General features: G+C 49.9%; 1 protein-coding gene across 14 annotated transcripts in view; it reads left to right on the top strand.

Moving 5' to 3' along the window:
* LOC146204634 (inactive dipeptidyl peptidase 10-like) overlaps window positions 1-26,441 on the top strand; it is a 272,165-nt gene that overhangs the window by 175,816 nt on the left and 69,908 nt on the right. For 2 of the 14 annotated variants that reach the window (XM_084589328.1, XM_084589323.1), the window contains exon 1: window positions 3,844-3,946. The exons of the other annotated variants lie outside the window; for them this stretch is intronic. In XM_084589328.1, the coding sequence (XP_084445454.1) occupies window positions 3,881-3,946 (66 nt within the window). In that variant the 5' untranslated portion in view covers window positions 3,844-3,880. Of the gene's footprint in view, window positions 1-3,843; window positions 3,947-26,441 lie in introns of those variants that run through there. 14 annotated transcript variants of the gene reach the window in all.

Genomic DNA, 26,441 nt, shown 5'->3' with positions numbered 1-26,441 from the left:
TTCGCTCTGGCGTCCAGGATATTGAGATTCGCGTAATATAAAGCGCGGGAGTAAACAACAAAATCCATCCGACCGACCAAGGCAACACTCACCTTGCGCCCACTGAATCCCGCGTAGCTCGCCGGCAAGGTGTATATGCCCACCGCGAGCGCGCTGTACTTGTCACTGAAATCACTAGCAGTGAACTCGGTTGTTTAGCTGAGGAGCCGTCGTGCAGCGAAGTGTTGACGCGCAAGCCTGAATTAACAGAAACCAAGTAACTTCTAAATCATTAGCTCTCCAAAAAGATGCTTATGCTTAGGCTAACTTCGAGGCTCCAGCATCAAGAGCTTCCATTTGATGACACCAGAGGCAGCGTTTGCTACAATATCCCCTCGGTAGGTGCAAAATATTACGGTCGATTTGGACTCTGCATTTCTGCCACTTGCTCTCAACGCTTTTGCGGAAACACGCCAAAGCTTATTTTCGAAGCTCGCTCACGAGCGCTGTTTTTCTACCCCTCAGCGACCGTCAGCTCCATCAAAAAACGCACGCGTCTGCACCTATCGCGCATAACCGCGCGGGATGGCGATCTCCGGGTTTGCGCTAAGTAGAAATAAAACGCAATAAAAGTGTGTCCATGTTTGCGAGGTGGTATGCAAAAAGGACTCCAGGCTGCTTAAGGGAGCCATTAATGATATATCGTGTTATACCAATTTTACGGTTGCATGCGGCGTTCCTACTAACTGATGGGCGGCTTTCTGATCATCGCCGAGGGGCAGGCATGTAGATAGCCAAGAATTTCTGAATCCCATTGAGCGCTTGCGCGCCGACTAGCTCACGCCATCTCCAAGGAAAGTATACGCTGTTAGAGGCGGACCCGGCTTTTTTTTTTTTTTAATTGCTGTACTTTTCTCTAATAGTGATAGGTGGTCTATACTCTGTTAAGACAAAAACGAAGCTCTCTGAACACGACTGCAAACGGAGACACTAAGCTAAAAGCCTTCGCCGCATTCGCAGCCCCGCGCCTTGGGAGGCTGGCTGCGGAGTCGCTACGAATGCTTATACGCTCGCAGCGTGGCACCGCTTTCGGTCGCTGCCAGTCTTTGGGTTCCCTATTAATCAAGTTGGGTCCTCCGGCAGTCAGGTAATCGAGTCGCTAACGCATTTAGCCGCCCGTGCTTGCCACGGCTAACCGAATAAGGCGCTGCTGCGCCTCGGAGCGAAGCGCATATGCGAGACCTGGATCGAGATAAATGCGTGGTGCGCGCTGCACACTCATCCGCAAACCAATTTCCTCCCGGGACCACCGACTCGGTTCCTGATCCGGTTCGACCCTCGCCGCGGCCGCCTTGATCGGCCACTGTCGCCGTCAGCGCGGCCGCTGCTAGCAATCATATCGGGCCCCCGGTGAGCCCCGTCTCCTTCCCTGCGCCCATTCCTCCCACCGCCTTTGCCGGCCCGAAATCCCTGCTGCCGTCGGCCGGACGGAGGCGTGCGCTGCCCAGTGGTGGCCACACCGTCGTTTACGGAAGCCCGCCTGTAGGGAGAATACCAGGATCGATGCGCTCATTTTATTTGTGGTTTTCGCCAAATTAAGGCTAAGAAGGAAAACCTACTGTTTCAGCATCCTTTTGAGCGACGCGATACGATAACGCAGACGAGAAGTTACCCAAAAATTATGCGAGCATTCTTTATTGTGCCGCTTGTAGACGCGCAGCCGTTTCATGTGACATCCCCACTCCCCTTCCCATTTAGTGGTTGCCGCGCGCAAGAAATGACGTCATCACACAGTGAGGTCGGGGAAGCATTTTCCTACTTCTTTCATCGCGTTTCCTCTATTCCGTGGTTTCCCGTTCAGCGCGGCAAGAATAAGCAATAAAATGTACAACGAACGTTTGCGTCACTTGCACACGACCTCACACTCGTCCAATCCTGACCCGCGAACGCATTCTTTCGTCGCATTCTTTCTCCCACATCCACCTCCCACATGCAGCGGACGCTGAAACTGGTGCCGTATAGTGCGATCGTACCCCTGCCCCACTGCAATCGGTGAGAGGGAAGAGACAGGGGCAGCCAGTCATGGTCAGAAAATCCTCCCCAATTCTGTCACGGGATCGCAACACGGCAACGTAAAAAACGAAAGCGGCAGTGCTTCCAGAGTTCGCAGCTCTGTGCCACTAGTCACCTCAGAATGCGAGTTTGAGACACCGTGAATCGTAGCGCTGCGAGAAGCTTTCCCGCATCGACTGCATCCAACCCGCCAACAAAAAAGAGAGCTTCGCCTCAGGGTCTGTCATTAGAATGCTGGGCAGGCACGCAGTAAAAGCTATCTCTTCCATCGCAGCGCCATTTCTAACCGATTTTTTCGATGTAAAGGAGGGTTGGAGTTTGGGCTTGATGCAAAAATAGTTCTTTAATGCGGCATTGTTGTAAGGAAAAGAAAACAAACCTCTACACTCCCCTCATTAAAAGATCCGTCGGTCTAACAGTGATCGACGCCTGCGTCTAGTACATTGTGTCAGGTATGGTGGACTAGCATATTTATAGTCGTAACCTGCGTAGCAGATTGTCTAACGCTTACCCCATACCTTGCCGAATTCTTAGAAAACAATATCTTCATTATTACAACTATCAGAGTACGCAGGTTTACAGTAGGTGTATTCAATTTATTTTGAAAGATATTATGTCTGGTGCATCGCTGGATTTGCTAAACTTAAAAGGGTTGATGAAAGTTCGCCGCCGTTTTTGGCTCAGATTTCAGAGCCGTTCTTATAGTAGCAAGTTTCGCCACATTCGTCCGCGGCAGTGGTGGCAACACGAGATTTCTGTTTTTTTTTTTTTTTTTTTTTTTTTTTTTTTTTCCTTACGTAAGCTGTCAGGATCGACTGCCATGGTTAGCTGCAGATAGCGTGATCCGAGTCAGGAATCGGTTAATTAAATTTCATGCAGACAAACGCCTGTGCTTAATCGGGATATCAACAGGATGATGGTGGGTACGTTTGAACAGCAATGGCTACTGGCGTCTATGCTGGCGTGATGAGCGTCGCGCAAATGTTTTACCCTCTAGCAGCTACTCTTTGAATGCACTTCTTGCGGAGATGTCTCGTCAGAGTAATGTGAAGGTTATGTTGGCAGACGTGCTTTTCGCAAGGAGCAAAAAAGAGAGAGAGGAGGAGAGAGGGGTCTGTTGTACTACTATATAAAGTCTCTTAAATCATGAACTAAGGCTTGACGCGTGACGACAGCGCTCCTAGTAAGTCTAGCTGTGAAACTAGTGATTGTTGTCAGATGCGTAGGACTTCATATAGCGCTTTTAAAACTTCCCCTTCTATGCTATTGCGGTCGAAAGAAGGATCGCCCTTCTGTAACAGCCAGCAGAACGGAGAAACAGAGGAGAAAAAAAGGGAGCCAGAAATACGCGTGGCTCATCGTACCTTAATTTCTCCTTTTATGAAAAAAAAAGAAAAAAAAATGTTCTAGCTAAGCCCACAATTTTCATTTATATGCCCCACGAGTTTCCACCGCTGCATTCAGACAGAGAGAGAGAGAGAAAAAAAGGAGTCACTGTTCCTTCCGGGTTCGCAAATTGTGACAAATAGAGGCGTGACAAAAACTTTCTCTTCACAAGTCGAGTGAGTGGACGGAGTCTGCTCCGCTGAAGAGCGGCGCGGTGCTGGGTGGGGGCTGCTGCCCTCGGTAGTCAGCTGTATACGCGCACTATGCGCGCGGAAGTCCAGGAGGGGGGCGACGCGCTCCGCGCCGAATCCCGCGGGGCGGCGCGGCCGTCGTATACTTGTGGCGCCTGGCGAGGGCGCATGCGCGGCCGCTCTCGTTGCTCTGGCCGTCCGCCCGCGGAGCACTGGCGAGGGAGACGGCGCGGACATGTTGAAGGGTCAGCATGACTTCGTCCGCCGAGCCGAAAAAGAAGCCCAGCGCCACTCCGGTGCCGCAGGACCCGAATGCGGTAAATAGGCTGCTGCCCTGTCTCCTCATGGCGCGCCTCCCCCGCGGGGCCCGCCGACGGCTGTGCTGCGCGTCGCGCTCCGCCGTGCATTCACGTGTCGTTGTTGATACCGAGAAGGGGGCCGGGTCTCGGATGACCGCTCGCGCTAGCCGGCGCGTGTGATGCCGCTCCTCCTCGCTGTTTTCGGGTCTGCGCGCGCTCTTTTTCAAAGCGCCCCTCTTGCCTACCCGGCCCCCATCTCGCCAACTCTAGCACTTGGAGTGTGTCTCAGGTAGTGAATGTTTTCCTGGTTGCGAACTACGAGTCACTTTGTTTTTATCATGCTTGTCTTTCTCACGCATGCACGCTCTCCCTGCTAGCTGCAAGCCACTTTGGTCTTCCACAGGCTAAACTTCCGTCTTTAGATTGAGGCATTTTGTGGTGACGTTATTTCGTTGCTTGGCATTCGAGGTGGCAGTCGTTGCTGCTTGTCGGACCCAACTTTTCTTAGACATCAATTTCCGCCCGTAAATGAGTTTAGCAGATTGCAGCACAAGAAGTCAAGCAAAGCTTGAAGTCGGCTTTTCACTTCAGTATCTGCGCCGGTTTTGATGCCGGACAGAAACAATGTCGATCTTTACGCGGCGCACCAGTTGCAACCACCTGGGGGGCAGGGAGGGAACCGCTGCGCAATCAATGTGAGTGCTGGTAGGCAAACATTTTTTTGTCGCTTCGCTTATGTAACAGCACAGAAAAGGAAGGAGGCGTGGTGATTGTTCAGTTGCACTGCGACCAATGGCGCTGTTTCACAGTGGTAGCCAGGCAGGCTTCTCCGCTATACTAAACTGTCTAACTGGAAAGCCTGATTTCACGAACAGAAGAAAACGACACGGAGAGGATAGTTTTTCGCCTTTCATCAACGAAGCTGCATTATATCCATGTGCTGACTGTTTTTGAAAGCGCGACATATTTTTCGGTGCAGAGCCTTCTAATTTTTGCAGTACCACGCCATGTTTTGCGGCAACGAGCATTTTTAATAGGCGAGAACGAAGCTCTCATGTCCAACTCTCCGCCGCCCCGTGCTAAGCCCTGCCAAAAGAAGGGGCTGCTGCTAGAGGTTTCAAGTGTAGTACATGAGAGGCACTTGCGAGTTTGATGCTCTCTTTTTCGCTATCGGCATTTGGCGGCGACATCACCTGACTCGTATGAGCATTGGGAATATGAGGCCAGCCACAAAGTAGGCTCTGCCTACCCTCGCCGAGCATGCAGAGTTTGACAAAAACTGCGCGCACCTGGTGGGATGAGGGGTAGGGCTTCATCGCCCTTCGCCGGCTTGCTTTCTTTTATAGAACTGAATACCTAAGCAGGGTCGCTTGCAAATTGTCCGCATCAAAACTGTCGCTGTGGTCCTATATGCTGGCATGGTTGGTGGCTCGGTAAGCTAGTTAATGCGTTTTTCATTAATAATAAGTGCATTAATCCAATGCGTCAGAGTAAATCATGTAGCCGGCATGAGAAAAAAAAAGAGAAATTGTATTTTGTTTAACATCATTTGATCACTTTTGCATTCTGCTATTCTGTGCATGTTACAAACGAGCATAAGTTTTGTACGTAGGGGACTATTATTATTACTATTTTCTTTTTTTTTTATTTCTAGGGTTGAACATCCCAAAGCGACTCAGGCTATGAGAGGTGCTGTAGTGGAGGACTGCCGAAATTTCGACCGCCTGGGTGTGCGTGTATACGCGGCTGTCTATAAACCACATGTCTAGCTAGAAACGATTTGAGCAACCTTATCGGCCAAGTTTAGCGTCAGGGCGCTGTAGCGGGTTCGAGGTTCATAGCGGTTTCGTTTCTGAATACTAATTAGTCGGAGTTCGCTGCATTGTTTTGCCGAAGCAAAGAGGAAAGTGCCGCAGAACAACAAGCTTCTTTCAGGTCCTGCTGAAATAAGGCTGTCAGTCTGTGGTGCTCCGATTTGCGCGCTTTGCGACTAACGCCATCGGTCTATCTTAACCCCCCACCATTGCATTACGGCAAAAGGCGGACGCGGGTTTTATCTCTCCGACCATACGAAGATCTGGAGCTAAGTATTGCAATCGAGGTGCTTTCATAACAGTCTTCATAATGCGACTCGAATGGGGGCATTCGGCGACGAACGAGCTCTAGCCACAATAAATAACGCTGAGAACCGCGATGCTTTTGAAACAATGCCCTGCTTGCGAGGAGCCGCCTCTCTGAAAAATTCAGGCTATTCGATCGGCCTAATGAATACCGGCAGCATTGTCTGTCAGAAGTTTATCGAGTAGCCGTCCACTTGCTTGGGACACTCGGATGCGGCTTTCTTGTAAATCGATGTTTAATTCAGCGGCTCTGCGGGTAAACGCTTTTCGTACGACGCCGTATCTGCTTCCGATTCTCCACCTCTCCCTCCCTCACCTTGCGGTATTATTCGGCAAGAAAGACTGTATGTATAATGCGCTCTACTTGTTTTCGGGGCCGCTTATAGGCCGGCCCTGTACCCAAACACGCTCCGGGGGCCGCTTATCTGGCGCGGCTGCGACGCATGCACCTCGGGTCGAAGGTGCATGATGAACCTCGCTGTGAAAGCGGATTTGAGCTTCCCCGCCGCCCGGGTTCCCAGCCTGTATTTTTGAGCGCTCGTTTTCCGCCGCCCTTGGTGCGCGCGCGCTTTTGTCCCAGTGCCCCCCTCCCTTGCCGTTTTCTGCTCTACACGCATCCCCGGTCGCCTCTTCATTCGCGTGGCACCGAAGCCGCGATGTGCTGGCACGGCGCCAACACCTCTCAGCCGCTGGGCGAAGGTGTGCGACGGGATGGAAATGCGGGAATAAACAAATGACTCCCGTAGCGGCGTTATACCGCCGTCATCGGCCGCGTTTGCGCTTGCCTATATATACGCGCTTGCGCTTTTGTCTTTATTAACTGATTCGGCCCGAAACGTTCCGCCGCCTGAGCACCGAGCATTTCCTGGGTGCGCTCCCCCAGAGAGCGTCTCTTTCTTTTCTGGAAAAGCCCGCCCCCTCGCGTGTGTTAGTGCGTGTTTTCCATTGCTCACCGTTTTCCAGCTTGCAACGGTGCTAAAGGGTAGGCTTAGCGCGTACGAATGCTCGAGCCGACCTAAATTGGCAGCATGTAGAGGCGAATTCGAAACGATGTGCGGCTCCGCCTGAGCGTCACCCGAAAGTGCAGCTATTTATTGCGAGTCCCCGCTTATAAGGTCGTAGGCTAATGACGGCCGGACTGTTTGTGAATCTCCGCGCACTTGGTGAACGCTGATTTGATCGCACTTTCTGCACGTTTTCGAAAAAAAAAAGAAATGGGGACAATTTCATGAATTTGCGCAGTGCGTTTCGCTAACTTTACGCCGCAATTGCATTGACCGATTCTGACGTTCATGGCGCTCAGCATACTTGCCGAAGAATAAAGGCTGACAGAAAACCTTACTCAGTACTCCTTCTATTCCACGGCTGTGTTCGCACCCAGTCCCTGTTCTTCGTCGCCACCAGACTCACATGAGGTCTTCTGTTCTCTGCGCTTCCGTAGAGCAGACCGACGACTCTCGCCTAGCAAATAAATGGCGAGGAATAATTTTGGAGCTCGTCAGGCGCCCTTAAATGCCACCGTTGGAGGCGTACACTCGGCACAAGGTCAGTCGATACGATTATTCCGCGGCGAACATCTTGCGGCGGGGGATGGACGGCGCGTGATACGTTTTTCGTCTGTCCTTGTCCGGCACAACAATTGATTCATGGTTTCACCGGCACGGTCGCCACAGACGCGGGGCTCGCCGTTCGATGGCCAACTCGTAATGATCCAAGCATGTTTCCGCGCGGTTATTTTAGCGCCGCGCTAGAGCGAGCTGGCCGAAGCTTGCTGCGGCGCCGTGCACGAGGCCTAGGTGCGCCGCGCATTAAGCAGATCACGTACGACGCAGTGCCGACGGCAGCAAGGAATGAACGGCGAAATGACAAAGGTGAGAAACCTGCGCCATTTTCCGCTGACGTGTCAGGCCTGCTTCAGCGAGTTCTCATCACCCCCGCTGAACGGTTGCTTCCCTGATGCGAACTCGTTCTCTTGTGCACTCTTCGCCGGGACTACGATCCGCGAATACTTGTCGCCCAGGATGGAGGAACCCACGCAAGCGATTTCGATGACGCTGCGCTCATTCCAATTGATGAGATAACTCAGAGGCACTTCAAACTACTTCGAGATTGCAACTTCGCTCTTTCCAGATATAGGCGGACAAGATCTTTCTGAACTTCACAGCGGCCGCCGCTTGCTATCAAGACCGCTTCCCGTTTGTTCTTTTTCACCCAGCTAAAACTGTTACGTGCGAGATCATTTTCCTTTAGATATCATCAATTTTATTGTCCAATGGGAAGCCATTTGATATTCTTCCGTGCACATTTCTTCGTTTCCGTATGGTGGTATTGTCTGGGCTTTGTGAGGCGTACAGAGCAACTTTCTCCTGTGCCTCACGCGAAAAGGCTGTGAGTCGAGCTAGAAACTACAAAAGGCACGCCACGGAGAGAGACTGCTTGTGTGCTCAGCTTCGCTAATAAGCGCGCCCGATGCCGCCGAGTGGGCAGAAAGAATTAACGTTTGCAAGCACGCCGTGCGCACACAAATCGCAAAGGAATGAATAGTCTAATAGAAAAGACATATGTGCAAGTTGGTACGATGACATGATGAATATCCAGCGCTAAAGACTAGGACGAAGAGCAAGAAGCAAATAGGACGGGCGCCCGTCCTGTTTGCTTCTTGCTCTTTGTCCTAGTCTTTAGCTCTGTATATTCATAATGAATACTCGTCAAAACTCTCAGTGTTTTACTGCTTGCCGAATGGTGTTGTGGCCTTTGTCATCCGTTCGCTAAATTCTACTTCCTTCCATTCAAATCCAGCGCGATGTTTCCTGCTCGCGTCACGTACCACACGGTACCAGGCAAGCAACTGCGTATGGGGCACTAACACACTTTCGTTTTCTAACTGTTGTCGCATCTTGTTTAGTTTATACATTATGAGTGGCTCTGCCGCATCGTTCGAATTAATTGGCTCTCGTATTTTACTCACCTTCATTTGAGTGGATCCAACTGTCGCGAGCTTTTTTCTTCATCGTACCTACAAGTTTTCTGCCTTTGCACTCAACGCGAAAACAAGTGGCGGAAAATACTTGCTCTTTTTGTAACAAAATGTGCATTCTTCGCGTGAAGGGCCTGTTTGCCCATTCGTTTTCTGCGCGCTTAAACTTTGCACGAGCCCAGAGCTTTCGAGGAGCATATCCTTTTTTTCGCCAAGCGTCCAAAAGAAAGTTTGTTTCTGAGGGCTGTTTATATTTCCGCTCAGACTTTAAAGCTTCTCGCATAGTCTGCGTGAGAAGTTTGTGTCAGTGCTTCGAAAAATTTACTGCGACAAAGCAATAATGACGGGACGCTTAATGGCTGCCACCCCTTGCACCGAAAAGTCTCCGCAGCGCGAGCGCATGCTGCGTTCAAAAATATAAGCGCAAAACGATAATGCAAAAATCATCTCCTCAGAACCTATATACCACATCGCCTCAGCAACGACGGTTTTCTCTTTGCGAGCCTCCTTCATTTACTTGAGCAAACTCGCAGAAACGAGGGCTTTTAGAACTCAAGAAATATACTTTTCTCCATCGGCGCCCGCGTAAACAGCTAGGCTCGAAATTGTCCCTTCTCTTGCAGCAAAAGCAGCAAAATTCTCGAAGCGAACCTTCTCCGCCTCTGCAGCCCAAGTGCTCAACGTGTACGTTGCGCTGCAGCTCTTTGCGGACGGCAATCGTGGTTATGCCAGATTAACAGGAAGGGAGCCTTTATTTTCTGATTTTTGTGAATTTTTTTATTTACCCTTTGTTTATTTTTCCTTCTTCGCAAACATCTTATAAATCTAGGCGCCGAGCAAGAAACGCAAGGAAGATTTTTTTTTTCTTTTTGCGCATGCTTGCTTGTAGAGCATTTTTCGCATACCCTTGCACCGGGTTTTTTTTTTTTTTTTTTTTTTTTGTTCTTTCAGATTTGCAGGCGCATTTACTCTTAGCTTAGGGAAACACTAAACCTGGCTACTTGACAGTTTTATTTTGTTTTCCAAGAGTCTCGGCCTTGTTGCGTTGGCAAAACGCTGATCTAAACTATAGCTGCTGCTGATATATATTTATATATATATATAGCGTGTGTGGGCGGTAAGCTTTACGCCAACCAGCATCGTGCCTGTAGTCTGCAAGCCAACACAGCGCAGCGCCTCGCATTTCAAACCGCTCGCGAGACAGCCCAATTCGAACTGCTCATACATGGCCGTAGTACGCATGGCGGTGAGCGAGACTCCTCCGGTCCTCTAAGTATCCCAAAAAGCTCTTAAAATAGGTGCGATAGTGTTCATCAAGGCAGTCATTACAAGAATGTTAGAAATTGGTGGTAAAGTGCAAAAGCTTTGCCACAAGGGCTAATTCTTTAGCCGCACTTACAAGGGTGCAGTGTTGTGCAAGGTGGCTCTGAGATGAAATGATGGGGATAGTAATTGCTATTTCATTGCTCCTTTCATAACACTAGTTTCCTCGTCATATAACGCGCGCCTCTATAGCGTCCTGGGAGCAAGTGTTACGTACTTCGCTTTTATGCTTTTATTGCACTAGCGCTCGCACGCCCTTGGAACAGAGCGAAAAGGGGTTTTACGTACGCTTCCGCGTCGAGGCGTTGAAGAGCTGTTCTTCCTCGCGGCAATTTGCGCGCGAATACCGTCCGCTCTGGTCGGCTGCTTCGCAGCAATTGGCAACACGCATGAGAGTGGCGGCGCGAATAAATTCGTTGCTGGTGTTGCTAGTGCTGCATCTTCTTCGTAGCTGTGAAGTACAGTCGTCAGTGCGCTTTTCTAGAGCGCTGTAATGGTTTGCAGCGGTACAAAGAAAGTGAAATCTCGGCCCAGATGCTCTGTAATCGGTATAATGCACTTGTCAGGGCAAATAGCGTGCCTGTGCTCATTTTGTATGGCCCTAGTATTGTGTCTACAACAGAGCACCTGCTTGAAAGTTTCACCTTCTTTGTGCGACGGAGCGGTGTTGGAGCGCTGTGGATAGGTGCGCTGAATACTGTACTTCATTTTCACGCTTCAAGCCATGCCCGAAAATGTTGATGTATCGCACTTTTTTTTTAATTGGGGATTTGTTAACGAACGCAGTTTTACATCATAACAGATTCATCATAACAGATTCTCCCTCGGCACTCTTATAGCTTAGTGCTATATATTGACAACTCTCCCCATTGATTTTCTGTAGCGGTCTGAATCGCTCGGTGCGAGCGCAGGAGAAATGTTAAAAGCAATATTTTGCTGCGCGTTGCAAGGTTAGACTACTCCTATCAGTTTATTAAACTTCCTTGCTAAAAATCTATATTCGAATTGAAACGTCGAGCACTTCTCCCCAGAATCCCTGATTTTCAGCGCCCGTGTCGTTGCAGCAATGGGACAACGAGCCGGGCTATTGCCTGCATTCAGGCAATGTTACCGCGTCCAAACCTTGCTTCACGTCTTTAAAACAGACAACGACGCAGGTGTTCTTTGTTTTTGCCAGCAGAATAAAAAAAGCAATCCTGTCTATCACACTACGTCATCCGTTCTTCAGGCCGCAGTTTGCAGATGCCAATTCGGAGCGGACGTCTACGCTCGCAGCTCCTTAATAGACGGCTGCGACTCACAACACTCAGGCATCTCTCGACCTTTGCATTGTGTTACAGAGTGTTCGCTCTACTAACGGGATCCGATAAGCCACAAAGAGGAAGAAAAAAAAAACGACCCCGTGGTCGCCGTAACGAGCTATAGACCTACTCGCTATTGGTACGTAGTCGTCAACGCCCACGATTTGTGAATCTTAACGGACTGTGCGGTCGAAGTTTCGAGCACGAGAAGATGAGAGAAAGCACGCACAAACAGGCGCTCGCGCTGGTGCCAGCGTATGCGCATGGAGGTACGGCAGGTGTGGGCGGCCACTCGAGCGATATGAGCACACTTGCGCCATGTCCACGCCGGTGCGGAGTTGGGCAGCTGTACTGCGACGCGCGCGGGGCGTGCACAGGAATGGGGAACTCAGTCCTCGTGCCCCGCCTGTGTCGCAGGTAGGGTGCCGCTCGGGCCTCTGCGTGACACGATCTGTTTGCTTGGCACAGCACGCATGGATCGTTAATTAGGGCTGCGCAAACCCGAGCCTGCTGCACTCGCGGGTCAATACTATCGAGTAGGCCGGTGTGCACCGCCTCTCCAGGTTTTCGTGGGGCGCCACTCGTCGCTTCTCATAACAAACGGCACTTGCGCGGAACAGTGAGCCTCGCTATTGTCGGCTAATGACTTTATGGATGCGAGAGAGTCGCGCTGCGTGCGCCCAGATACTACGCGCTCTCACTGCTAGAACCTGTGCTTCCATACGCCGGCGGAAATAGCGGCTGAAAACAAAGAAGCGCAGCGCCGACTCCCCTTACTCCAATAAAAGCAACCGGGATAACGAGAGCGAGACGCAGCGCACCTGTACCAGGCGACCCCTTTTCGCAGCAGGACGGACACGGGCGCGCGAGGGAAGTTCAGCAACCAGCGCATCAAGAAAAGAGCGGTACACTCGGGGCGGGATTTCCGAGTGCAGATTAAGGGAGAAAATAAGAGAAACAAACAGCAACGATGAGGGCGGTGCATAATATTCGCTGTGCGCGCACGGAGCCTTTCTTGCGGCAAGCGAAAGCAGCCGCCTGACGCAAGCAGTGGCTGCAGCCGCGCGGGTTCATTTTGAGAAACACACGCAAGGGCAGCGTGATTTCCTGCCCGAGCCGGCTAGCGATAAGCATATCGGCTCCTGCAAGTGGGGACCGTCTCGCATGAACAAAAGGCGCCACTGTGGAAAATAATCGAAGCGTTTGCTTAAACAGCGGACGCATTTCCGCTGGGTGGAGCAGCAGCATATTCTCGTCTTTCTATAGACTATGCATGTCTTCATTTTTCTTTTTCTCGCTCGTCCTTTCTTCCTTTCCGCGAAGCAAGAAAGGCCGCGTGCTTTACAATAATTATTTATTTTGGTGGTTTCCTCTCGTGCTCTCCTTCAGTTATTGTTGGCAGCCCTGAATGTTTATCCCGTTATTGGGGTTGTTTTCGATGTTCCCCAAGGCCGCGGCACCGCTGTTTCAACACGTGCCGAGATCGTACTCATGCTTGTAGAGCTGTTGTTTGGCTTGGATGAACGTGTAGAATTCTTTTAGCTGCTCTTTTTATTCTTTGGTAATGCTGGTAGCGGGCAGGTAGTGATGGTATTACGACACTCATGTCGCTCTACGACGGCAAAGCTTGTTCATTTTAAGAAAACAGTAAGTCATTGTAAAAGCTCAAAGTACGCATGATCTAGCGCATTTCTGCAACTTCCTCGTTTCTTATTAAATCCTTCTCTATCTCTGCTTTTCTCTTCCGTCCCTCACTCTCGATGATAGTTCAGATACACAAACAGGCAAATGCTCGATGTAATGAGTAACTATAGCAAGATACACGTTGTACGAATTGGATGAGACTCGGCTTCTCAACGAAAGACACGTGCTTTCCAAGAAAGTCGAGGTAATCATTTGGGCCGCCCTTCTGTCAAAGCATCGGAAAGCTGCTAACTAAAGGATATTATGCCACCGTCGGCAGCAAGTGCGCCAGCGCTGAGACAGCTGAGATGCAGCTCGTTCGGCCGCAAAACCATCACCGTCGCCGTACTCCAGAATTGAGAAAAACGGTGTTGGAGAAAACACGCACGCGATTTCGTATCGAAATTGTGACGCAACCGTTCTGTGTGACGCGTTTGGGTGGTGTCATGCCATTTCATTTCCCATTTATCATTCATCTATTGGCCAAGTAGGTGGCTAGTTTGCGATAGGGAAGCCATACATATATATATATATATATATATATATATATATATATATATATATATATTCGCTATGAAAAGGCGGTGCGTTTCGCGTTCACTCTTAAAGCGATGCCTCGAACGTGCAACAATTTTTGTTTTTTTATTATTATGAATGCACATGTGATAGCGTGTCAAACACACTGCAACTAACGGTGTGGGGATGCCACATGGCACCATAACCACCAGAGACCCAACAGAAAAACGCTGGGAAACCCAGCTATTACATCGCCTTTTCATTCTACGGTTTTCTGGAAGAAAAAAAAAAACTTGTTTAAATTGTGCGATTCTTTTAATTAAACACCAGTACACATTCCTAACTCACGTTAATAAGTCATGCGCACCACAACGCGTTCGCTAGGTACCCGTCTAACACACTTGGCACCGAGAACCTTTATTTTACTATGTGTTGCTTGCCCGCATGTCATGCTGAGGTCCTGGGTTCGAATCCAAGTGGCGACATAGGGATACCAGCAGAACGAGAGCTTTTTTTTTTTTTTTAACTGCTCCGTTTTATTATTTTGCATAGGTTAGATGGCGCGAGAAATGCGTTTAAGTAAGAACACGAGTATTTTGTTCTACCTTTGTGCACCTACCGTACAAGAACCCATGCAACAAAAGCAGCCTGCGCAGAACAGCACTGTCAGGAGCCATTTTCATCCCGGAGAAAGCCGGATTGGCGCCTCGAGAGCCGCTTCGGAAAGCCACCGAAGCCGATGCACTTGTCTATGTTCTTTTTTTTTTTTTTTTTTTTGTTCTGTGTGTAGGAAGCGCGGCAAACAAATTCGATTGACGTAAGCAAGGCAAGCGCTTGGCCTATTTGCTTCAAGTCTGGAACATAAACAGCACTTATCGACCTCCCCGCTCGGGTACCCTTGCTGACCTTCTCTTGCGTTTTCGTTTATATTCTACGCTGCTTTGATCCGCGATAGACTTCACAGCTGCTCAGGACGCAAAATTGAGCTATTGGTGCACAACGCGCCAGAGATGCAAAATGACACAAAAGGAGTCCTGCTGTGTATGACAGAATAAGCAGGGCATGCATCATCGGGTTCATGTTTCGCTCTCATCTGTGTCTCTGAGACTTTTCGCTCTATTTCGCATTAAATATACTACAAAAACTAGCGCATCAGTAAATCGGTTCATTCTTGTGAGCTCGGAGTTGGCGTAATCTGGCACGAAAATATATACAACGTGTCGTGAAGAGTAAGTTTAGATTCAACATGCACGCATTCTGCCTATTCCTTATTGCATGCCGATATAAACTTCAAGCGTCACGCAAACCAACGCAGACTATTACTTATTTGAAACGGCAGCCTCGCGGGTAATTAGTTACTTTTTCCTGTGATCGATTACTGTTCTTTTTCTTTTGAATAACATGTTGTAGCCAATAGTATAGCATTCAGAACCCCAAGAATTGGTGCTAGCGCAGATTTCTTCTTCAGAACGGAGCCAGGTGTATAAAACTCCGGCTAGTTTCGGTTTGAACTACTTCAGCGCACCTGGAGACTGAAAGAAATTGATTTTTGTCAAGAATATGACTCACTGTTCAGGGATGCGGCGCGATAAAAGTAGCTGGTGGTCGAGTTGTCTGAATCGCTGTCATTGGGAAGTGCTCCTTTTTCGCCGGTGGTGTTTCGAATGACACTCGAAGACGATGTTTCTTTTTTTTTTTTTACAACGCTTCAAGAGGCTCTTCTCCGGCCGCTATTAAATAAATGGGCGTTATAGCGTCTTAAATGGGGGACAATGGGCTTCTATGAAGTTTTCCGCACTCACGGAGCAACAGCGGACTGGCTGCGCAGATCGCGCCGTCGTGTTTGGGCTACAACCGGTTCACCACCGTCTCCTACTGCAGTTGCTATCCGAAGAATTATTCCACGTCTGCGCTGTAGGGAACCCCCGCCCTGTATGGTGACTCCGCACCTTGTCTCCCAGAACATACTTGATGCCGCGTACACAGTATTTTCATTACGGGAAACACTCAGACAAAGTAGCGGAGGATCAGTGGTCACGGCGCTGGACTGTTGATTCCAAGGATGTGGGCTCGATCCGGGCCATGGCGGCCGCGTTTCGATCGAGGCGAAACGTAAGACGCCCGCGGATTTCGCGATGTCAGGGCACGTTAACCCGAGATGGTTGTATTTAACAGAGGCTTCCACTACTTGCAAAGACGTATTTGCGGTAGAGTTGTGTATCACTGGACTTGGTTTTTAGCGCAGAAAGAAAGCACAGGAAGTAAAGAAGTTGAGAGGACAGAGCGCTCTGTCCTATCAACTTCGTTCCTCGTTGTGCTGTCCTTCAGCGCTCAAACTTCTCGTGTTGATTACTGTTAGGTCATTGTCGAGATACCGTCGTAATAGTCTTGTGCCGACACCGCCAACTCTATTAGTAGCCAGACGAGCTTCCGCTGGCGTAACGAAGTTGCACTATACTGCCGGCAACGATGTAATACAGTTACCGCCGCAAATAAGACACACTGAATCAATTTTTGTAGGGAGAAATATTTATTAGTTGCATTGAGTTGTTGCTACTGGCTGCTGGGATGTAGTAATAATGATTGTTGTACTCCTAACCTTTTCTTATTTTATATCTCTGAGCGCACGGACGTGAGTGAGGTTCGTATGGCAGCGCCCGTGTTTTTTCATATGGCCTCCGTCCCGGTGCATTGAGTGCGCGGGGATGCTCCTCCTGCATCCGATTCGCAAAGCGCCATTGTATTCGCGTCAAACTTTTTATCTCCAACTCCGACCGAGGAGATGGAGAGTCGGCAGGTGACGTGTCCTTTGTGCCCACTGTAGCGCCTGTCGAAACGGTCGGGTTAGGTTCGTTCGGCGATAAGCCGAACGTGTGGTCGTGGGCCGGTCCACCTCGTTTATGGGGCCGTTTTCCGCACCGCTCGCGTCGATTTTTGTGACGTTATATATAGACTGTTATTGCAAAGCAAACCGCGCGGCGCACACCGTGATATGGGACCGGGCAGGGCCTGTCGATTGCGGCCCGCGCTGCCGGGCGACGCTGATGGTTGCCAGGCCTTTCCCTCTCTGTTAGTGTTCCGTCTCTGATCGAACCAAGGTCTCTCGTTTGTGTTCCACTGTTTAACTGCTGGCGCCCCGTTTTCTTCTCCGTCTATATAGAGCGCGGCCGTGTTTGAAGGAGCCGTCCATTCGTGCCCGCTTTCTTTTTCTTCGGGTAAACCCCAAGGCCACGGTTGCGTGTGAAACAAAAATGGGAGTTTAACGCGCTCTGATCACTCGATCTGGCGCTCGCCCGGCAGGGGAGGAACGCGAATCAGCGGCTCCCACTTTGCGTGGTTCGGAGCGGGGCCCTTGCGCAACGGAGGTGCCATTAAATTAATGTCGGCTTCATTAAGGATAACGGGCCGAGTGGTTATCCGGCAACGATCCACCAACGGGTCTCGCCTGTGGCTCTCGCGCTGCTTTCTCCTTCGTCCTACCTACATCGTTTGCCATCAAAACTTGCCACGTCTGACACGACGCCTTTTTTGCGGTTTAAAGCTCGCTAAGGCGAGATAGCTAAGCTGCCTCCGCGGCGTTTAGGCGCGTTTACTTAATGCACGTCAAGTTTACTTGGAGGAGGAGCAAGCTTTGCACGTAATGGACATGCGTGAAACAGTTTGCCCAGGGATAAATTCCTTGTACACTTCAGCTGCGGCTCCTGTCACAGGACAGAAAGGAAGGGGGGGGGGGGGGGGGGGAATTTATCGATGCTGGGGAGACGTGAAGAAGTTTAATGGTTGTTGGTAGTGGTACGAGAGTTACTTTAAAGTGTTGTACTGTGTATTTTCTGCTGTGCATTTTCTGCTCTGGTATGCGGTGTTCTAGCACTGACCCAGCTCTTTAATTATATACTATTTTCTTTTAATAATGTAGACCTCAGGTATAGCACAACGGAGCTGAGTGGAAGGATATAGCGCCGCCATAAGATATAGGATATGCCTCATAGCTCGCACGTTAAAGCAGTGTGTTCCCGCTCTGACAAGCTGCTTCTGCAACCTGCCGGTTTCTTTAAGGCATTCTGCTTACAGGAATTGCGCATGATATCGATTACTTGGACAGCTTAAAACTTGCGGTACAAATGAAGTACAAGTTTGGCCCGTGTTCCTTTTCTCTACCTTTCTCTCTCTCTCTCTCTCTCTTTTAGTTTACGTTTCCTTGCCAGACACTTGTGCCCATTCTCGTTCATTCTGCCGCAATTCCGACAAAGATTACACGGAACTACCCCGCGAAAAAAAAAAATAGAGTGAAATAATTCGTGTTGTGCCTGCACCGCATATGGCTTTCACTCTAGAGCTTCGTCATAATAATCGCTGAGCGCCCGTCATGTGCCAGACTTTGCATTGATTGATTGTGTGGCGATGCCTCTTATTGGAATACCCTGTAGTAGCGCGTTTTCTCCCGCTTACAAACTGCACCCTTCCAACAGCTTTGCACTTTCCTCCTCTCCTGTATGCACGACTTATTTCCAGCCGCGTGACAAGACTGAATAAATATTACGAAATAATCGTTTTCTTTTAGGTAACGGTATAGTTGCTCACTTTCCGGTAGCGCTGTTAATCATGCACCAAGAAATGCATTATTGCCACCTTTTATTTAGGGCCCATATATATTAAAGGTAAAAATGGTGATGTTTAGCGAAATAAGATGTTAACAACTATATACATTGATGTAATTGAGCGGAATGCGAGCGCAATGATACGAAAGCGTATGACAGGAAATTTGTGACTATTTGCTAGTTTAGAGGGTGAAAGCTGTCCGGACGTAGACTAAGGGAAGTTACGACAACCACGATTCCTGAGCACATCTAGGTGTCTTCACTGTTACCCAGTTTTCCCCTAAATTTTGATCAACGTTCCTATACTTCGTTTTATACATCAAGTGCAACACTGCCAAAGTTGGAGCTTTTGTTCGCGCTCCCCGCATCCGCGATGAAAAATAGTGCCCGCTCTTGACGAGAGGAAATAACAGTTGTTTTGTCTGCAAGCTTACATTTGCCATCAACTACACAAAAAGCACCTTTTTTAGGGAGAAAAGATCGGATTGGGTTAATTTGTATGTTTTTGTTTGTCGTTTTCGTTCGTGTTGCGTTTTCGCTGCCCCGCAACCCTGCCAGCGGTGCCCTCCGCGCTGCGCAACGCAGGGACCTCAACTGCCTCTTCGGACCGGAATTTTTCCATAAGATTCGCACGGCGAAGATGTCCAGGCACGCGAACCAAGCTATTGCAAACGTGTATGCTCGGAATAAAGCCCGTTTCCGAGGAGACCACTCGGCCACGAAACGAGCGCGTAGTGATGCGGCTCCTTTTTTTTTTTTTTTTTTTTTTATTGCGGAATACTTGCGTAGCTTTCGCTGCGTTGCATCTGATGTATGAAACGGATTATAGCACTGCTTAGATATGTTAAGCGTGCGACTTTGGATGAGGAATATAGGCGCAAAATGTTCGCCCCGCTAATATGGCCACATCGTTGCTATGCTAACAAGGGACGCCGGTCTCGTTGCGTTTACTTGCACTTGTAGACGGCTGCCGATATAACGCGTGAATAGCACTCAGGAAAATCAACAAGTACGGCGTGCTATCGACCGTGTCACCCCGTCGAATCTATGTGTTCCTTCCGGGGCAGTTACCGTCGTCCCTTAACGAAGGAGCAGTGGCACGAAATGGAAAGCACCACATTTTGCGCTATCTTCGTGTTGCGTCGCCGAGGTGCGCGTGTGTACACTGCACGCCCCGCGCCATTAATCGGGCAGAGGCAGCGGAAGAGTCGCCAAGCAGCCGCGCGCGAGGGTGGTAAATTAAGCGCCGTCATCGCACGGGCGCATTAGTGCCGACGTGCGCATCGGAAAACGCCCTTCCTCGCGGAACCGTGTTGTGCCCCACCCCTTGTGTGCGTGCGTGTGCCGTATTCCCAGTTGTGTGCGCGAGCATCGGGTCAAAGCCCCAGGCAGCCGCCTCCGCGCTGGAATTCAGAGCGCGACGGAATCAATTTGCCGCACTGCGCTCAGCTGGTGCACCACAGCCGGCGCGCGCTCTAGTGCGCTGGTGTGCGCACGGCTACTGGGGGAGCTTTAGGCGAGGCACGCACGTGTCGGCTTCCGAAGCAAGACGGACCACTCGGCCGACGCAACCCGTTCGCTGTACGATGTCCTGCTCGAGTTTCCATGTGCGCTGCGAAGTTGCTGCTTTGCAACATCACCTTGGACCCATATTGCTTGGCTGTGGTGAAGCTATCCCCAATTCCTTACTTGTCAACACGAGCTTACTTAGAGATATCGATAATAGCGACGATTTGCTTTTTTGGGGCTGCTCGTTTTGTCTAAGATTTGTCAGAGAAATATTTAGCAGTTGTAACATACTAGTCTCGTTCAGAACTTTTAACCTATCAGGATCAGTCCTCCTCCTTGCGCCACTAGCCCCCTCCGCATCCTCTCCCCCCCGTACACACTCTCAGCGTGGTTTCTTATTGCACCTAATTATTCCCCACTATACAGCCCCGCAAGCAGAGCACGTGAGCTCATTTCGGGGAAAGCAGATGCAAAGCAATGCGTGAAGGTAGGTGACAGCGAAGGCGAAGCATTCTACATTATCGTGCTGATTATAGCTTTGGTCACCATGAAACCGTCGCAGTTTATGGAAAATGCATCGTTGTTCACGGGCCGCTCCATTTCTTTTGCTTCTGTTGCCCCGGCGATTGCAATCGGCGAATCATTTGCAGAGAAACTTCGGCGTCGGGTGAACAGGTGGTTCCGTTCTCAGCGCATCGGCCAGCGTCTTCAGCGTGCATGGAGCAGGCGCCAAGGAGCATATACTTACAAACGTCGCTAATGTAGATGTATCGCATCGGTTCGTGCTTTTGGATTTCTCTATATATCGATGCGCTGTCGCAATTAGCGTCGGAGAAGAAAAGTCCTTGATAAATAGCTTGAATTTCACTTGCGTGCACCTCATCCCAAGTGTATGCGCCTCGTCCGTGAGCAGTGACACTATGTACTCTCCCCAAGCAGTGTATTCAAGTGTAACGCCGTGAAACCGCTCCACGCGATAAATCAGTGAGCATTTGACCTTTACAATGGTCTTAAATGAGTAAAACATGCTTCGGTAGCAAAATGCAGTATCAGTTTGTACGCAGACGTGAGACAATTTTTCTCATCTGGAAGAATGAAAAATCCTCTCGCAATTGCCAGACATGTGTTCTCTCGAAATAGTTGCTCTGGGGATGCCGTGTGTACTGTAGAGAGCAAAAGTCTGCATGGCACACGAAATGCGTCCCATGCGTAAAAATACCACGTCTGCCAACAGTCGTTTCATTTCACTATACCGAGGAGTGAAGCGCCGTAGTTTCACTTCCACTTCTCATCAAGTGTGGTCTGAAGCCACCTGCGCCATAACAGAGCTATGTGCCTCGGGTTGCGCTCAAGCGTCTTGGAGGTTTTTCCCTTGTTCTCAAGAAAAAATAAATAGGCAAAAGTGATTTGAATGGCTTCCTTTTGTCGCAAGCCATGAATGGTATAACGACAAATTCTAAGGCCCGTAAGAGCACTCTACGAATCTGCGAAGGAGCAAGTTGACTAGGATTTCGTTGGAGGCGAAACCGAGTGGCGTCCGTGTGCTGTGCGATGTCAGTGCACGTTAAAGAACCCCAGGTGGTCGAAATTTCCGGAGTCCTCCACTACGGCGTCTCTCATAGCCTGAGTCGCTTTGGGACGGTAAACCCCACAAACCAACCAACCAAGTTGACTAGGAAGTCTAGGTATACCATACCGTCGGGGTTCAATCTCTTCCAGAAATCCTGATTCAAACCGCCTGTTGAAACTTTTTCGTTTCTTGGAGAAAGAAAACTTGCTCTGCATCGCCGATTGGAATTCCTCATAATGCAGCCCACCATCCGCCGTCGAAGTCTTCGCATCCCTGTCACTGGCAGGCGTCAGTAGCACGCTGGGGGCAGCGGCACGCGTCCGTCAGCGCGTCCCGATGCGATTAGTCACAAGAGGGCGGCCGAGCAGCGCCGGCCGCAGCCTCCGACCAGCGCACCGAAGGAGCTCGGGCGCGACATTGACCCGCCGATGCACGCCGCGTGCCTGAACCCGTCCCAAAACTGGCGCTGCTATTTTGGGTCTTTCCTTATCGCGACGCCAGCAAACGCGGCCCCGCCGCCAGCACAGTGTGTGTGTGTGCTAGCCACTCGAGCGCTCGTGCTGCCGGCCGACACAAACGAGCTACGTTTGACCGGAATGGAACTTGTAGTGGCGGTCGTAGACCGTTTCGAGAGTCGTTCGCGTGGCCCGTCCTATCTCCCATGGCAGCGCGAACCCGTCCACGCGCGCCGCCTTTCGAGGAGCGGTGCCGCGTCTTCTCGAAACGCGTGAAAGGCGAACGTCTCGAGAAGGGTGTCGGATGTTTGTATATACTCTTATCGGTCTCTATCTCAAGATGCGGCGGAACTTTCTTTCGAAAAGACTTCGTTTCTGCTCAGATATTTACGAGAACCATACTTCAAGCGTATACTGGCATTGAATGCAAAATAGACTGGGGCTCTGTATGCTCGGATGTTTTTCGGAGCGTCGTTTCGTATGGAGGTAGTGCCGTCTCTTGACTTTCGGATGCGATGCGCTTTCGTCTTGCGCTTCCACTACCGGTGTACCTCGATGCCAGTTAATGCCTAAAGGCGGGCGATTCCGTGCTGCTAGCTAGCAAGGATGCCCTTGAAAACAGCTGCTTTCAGGCTACTCAGTATAATTCAGGTACCAGAGTTCACCTTGGGACTAAGCATACCAGTGGCTATAAAAGCAGAAACCAAGTTTAATAAAACTGCGAGTTCCAGAAACCCGATGAAAAGCTTTCATTTTTTTAAATTTTAATTAGCTCCAAATTACGTGCAGGATAAGCGTGCTAGTAGTTTTTATTTCGTCCGCCTTCCGCACGCAGTGGAAAGTCAGGCACTGAATACGTGTCCGTGTTTACGTGCCAACAATACAACACGAGGAGTTCCGCAAAGTAGAGGGCTCCGAAGTAATTTCGATCAACTGGAGAGTCGTTGACGTTGACCGACATCTAGACACCCGAAAATTATTGCCAAATTCCTTGGAAACGCCGCTGCCATGGCGTGTGATCGGACCCACTAACTGGCAGCCGCGAGCACAATACTGAGACCCCGCGACAGATGAAGGCAAGAATGAGTTCTCCCTTACGAGGGATCCCCTCTCTTTATGTTTCTCGACGTTCTGCTTGATCTGTTTGTTTTTTCTCCGTATTTTTTTATGCTTGCGGGGTTGCGTTCATGTGCGCACTGGAGAACGCTGGAAAAGTCGCGCTCGATCCTCAATGAACGCACCACGGTTCTTATTACATTTTACTCCACCGGTCGGACCCGTTCGCCAGCTCTCTGGCTGTGAAGAGCGCGGCACGAGCACAGATATGTGTCATATGCCGTCAGCAGTAGGGGCATTTTTATCTCGGTGCTCGCTGGCAGCCGAAGCGCGGCGCCGACGGGACGGCGCTGTCTGAAATGAATATTGCGCGCATACTCGCGGCCGACGGCGTCGCAGATGGAATCAACCGCGCAAAAGAAATGCCTTCCGCGCTTCTTTCTGCTCTTTCCACCAGCGCCTCCATCGATTGTGGCTACATCAAAGATGCATGCGCACCGTGGCCGAGCTGGATGCGGCGTTCCTGAGCTGAGCGCTTTCGGAAGATCTGCGACCGTCTCACATGGGCTCGCCCGCATCCTTCGTGACCCCGCGCCATGGCGAAACGAGTCAGCTACGGCTTGAGGAACAGGTCCGCTGTGGCGTGAGGGGAGAAGAGCACTTCAGAAAATTCCCATACATGCATGAATGCCAAGAACACATTAAAGTGGGAAGCACTGTGAAAAATGTGCATGAATAAGGACGGTAAAGAAGTAGCGTCTCTGCTGCTGGGAATGACCGGAGGGAATTTGAATCTGCCAAGCTTCCGGCAACGTCTGGTTACGACGAGTGCGCGCAGTACGCTGACAAATGTGAGAAACCATCAGCGTGCATATATACATGGCCGTTTTTGACTCATGAATTCGTAACGCATCGATCGGAAAAGATCAAAGTTCGCGCGCGTTGCTTTGCAGGGGCGTATTTGTGCATCGGGTCATGCCTAAACAAGGCCGTCTCTGCCGATACGTCGCCGAATCTGCTATAGCTATTGGCGAGCTTCGGCGACCAATCTGAGTTGTTGCCATTCAGGTTATCGTTACGAAGTGTCCATCCGGTTAACCCAACTTATCCTGCATAGTTTCTCGGCGTTGACGGTAGGGACGAGGTGAGCAGGGCACTCTCGCGGCATTGAATCCTGCTGCAAACTGCACGGATGCGCTAGATAAGCAATTTGACGCTGTGTGGCGCTGAAAACCGGTGACTCTAGTCTCAGTGAAGGAGAAATCACGCGCACTTCCGCTGTAATCATTTGGCTCTAGAACCAAGACGCCTTAGCCAACAGGCTGGAATTTCCATCAAACTCTTGGGCATGTTTCACGAGCACTGGAGTTTGAGTGAAAATAATTTTTGTGTGTGTGTGTGTGTTACTGCAGTTTTTATCGCTCCGTTTTCTTTTTCATTCTACCGCCATCGAAGTGCGGCGGGGGATCGAACCCACTAACCCAAGCGGCAGATAATAATGGCCACCGAGCCAACTCACGGGCGTCATTTCGACTTCGGAGAGCACGGAAATAGGGGAGACAATAAATGCGCGCTCGCTATATTTTGCCACATAGTAGAATTCCAACCCTCAGGCGCTTCATTCGACACACCTGTGCGCGAAAACAGACCAAGGGAGGTGGCTGAAATGACGGTCATGTTTGCTGGATTGCGCGAGTTCAGCAGCCTCGTCGTCCGGCGTGACGCTTTATCCTGGCGCCGATCCCGAACTGCGTGCCAACGCAGTGTCGCCATGGCCCCGCGGGCATAGCAGGGAACGCAACCCCGGGTGTGCCTTCCCCGTGGCAGCTGGGGTGATCTGTAAACAACTCGGCTGACGGTCTCGCTGCCTTCCGCGACCCTTCCTTCGGCAGAGTCTTTCTCCCCAGTGTTTCCTTTTATTTTTTGACATTTCTTTTACGACGTCATTCGTTATACGGAGTTCGCCTTGAGTCTTTGCGCAACTGAGGTCCCTAGAATTTGGCAGGTACCCGGAACAAGGCACACATTCGCTACTATCCACTAGCATCACTCAAGCACTCATGTATACAGACCACGGCGTTTTCGCTGAAGTGACTTCTGTGGCTGGTAATTTCTTTTCCGCCAATGGCGTGGCCATTCAAAAGTCAGTGGGATGCAGATTCGCAAAAAAAAAAAATAAAAATAAAATAAAAGGCTAATTTCTGTGTAGCCTCGTTAGTCAGTGAGCTGGTATTCTTACCGAGGTGCCCCGCGTGATGGCTCATTGGTTAGGGCGCTAGACTGCTGAATCCCAAGGACGCAGCTTCAACCCCGCCTTGGCGGCCGTTTTTCAGTAGAGCGGACAAGCAAGGCGCCCGTGTGCTGCGCGTGGTCAGTGCGCGTTAAAGAACCCCAAATGGTCGAAATATCCGGAGCCTTCCACTACGGTGTCTCTCGTCCAGGGGATGGAACAGTTAGCTTCGCTGCTTTATTATTAATCTGGGTTAACTGGCGACGCAAGAATATTTTTCCCCTGAAACCCGCATCTTCCGAACTTTTGTCCATGTCTGTATGCTCGCTAATGCATCCGATGTTTCTCAGTGATCGCACATTCAGCACGTACTCGCAAAGGATGATGAATTTGCAACAAAGTGTGTTGTATCATAAAATATATGGTTCGGTGATGATGAGTTTAGGGGAACGGCAATACAAAAGTAAGGTGCAGGAGGGTTGTTTTTTTATCATGGACCTATCTACTCGAGGCTATATAGCCTGTACGATGTCTGGAAGCAAATGTAATGTTTTTTTTTTTTTTTTTTTTTTTTTCTAATTTCACATTCAGTCTACCAACTAGGTCAACTTAAGTGAGGCTTGTGATGGGGCTAGTTGAAGCATTTTAGACAAAGATGCATACGTTGCTTAGGATTTACAAGGGCAAAGTTAAAAAGATGTCTACAGTTCAGATTCTGTGGCAGTTACTGCTTGCAGTGGTGGTAAACATCAACCCCTGGTGTTGAAAACTGTTTTGCGATCAAGAAAAATCGGCACCAGCGCTTTGGTAAAATTTATCACGAGACGAAGAAATCGCCTGCGTATAACGGTGAGATGTGCTAAAAAAGGATCAAATTACAGATAGGAGAGAGTGAGACCTCAAAATATACTTTTTGGCGCTAAATGGTACATCTCGTTGCCCTGCCAAAGTAGGCCTGCGCATTCCGGATGTTGTACAGAGAAAAGCTTAAATAGGAAACCCAGCCGCTTTGCGCCGGTCCGCGTTGTGCCTTTAAAAGCACTGAATTTACGCTCTGACTCAAACTGACTCGCCGCTGAGAAGAGCTGAAATATATAGTTCCCTATTCTAGCACGCTGCAGCGATAGTTCTGTGCACTTGCTGCTAGCTGGAACGCAACATGGCCATCGCGACTA

The sequence above is a fragment of the Amblyomma maculatum genome, chromosome 1 (assembly GCF_055883805.1).
Source record: "Amblyomma maculatum isolate TAMU_Amacu chromosome 1, ASM5588380v1, whole genome shotgun sequence".
Taxonomy (NCBI): domain Eukaryota; kingdom Metazoa; phylum Arthropoda; class Arachnida; order Ixodida; family Ixodidae; genus Amblyomma; species Amblyomma maculatum.
This window is presented reverse-complemented; position numbering and strand designations above follow the sequence as displayed.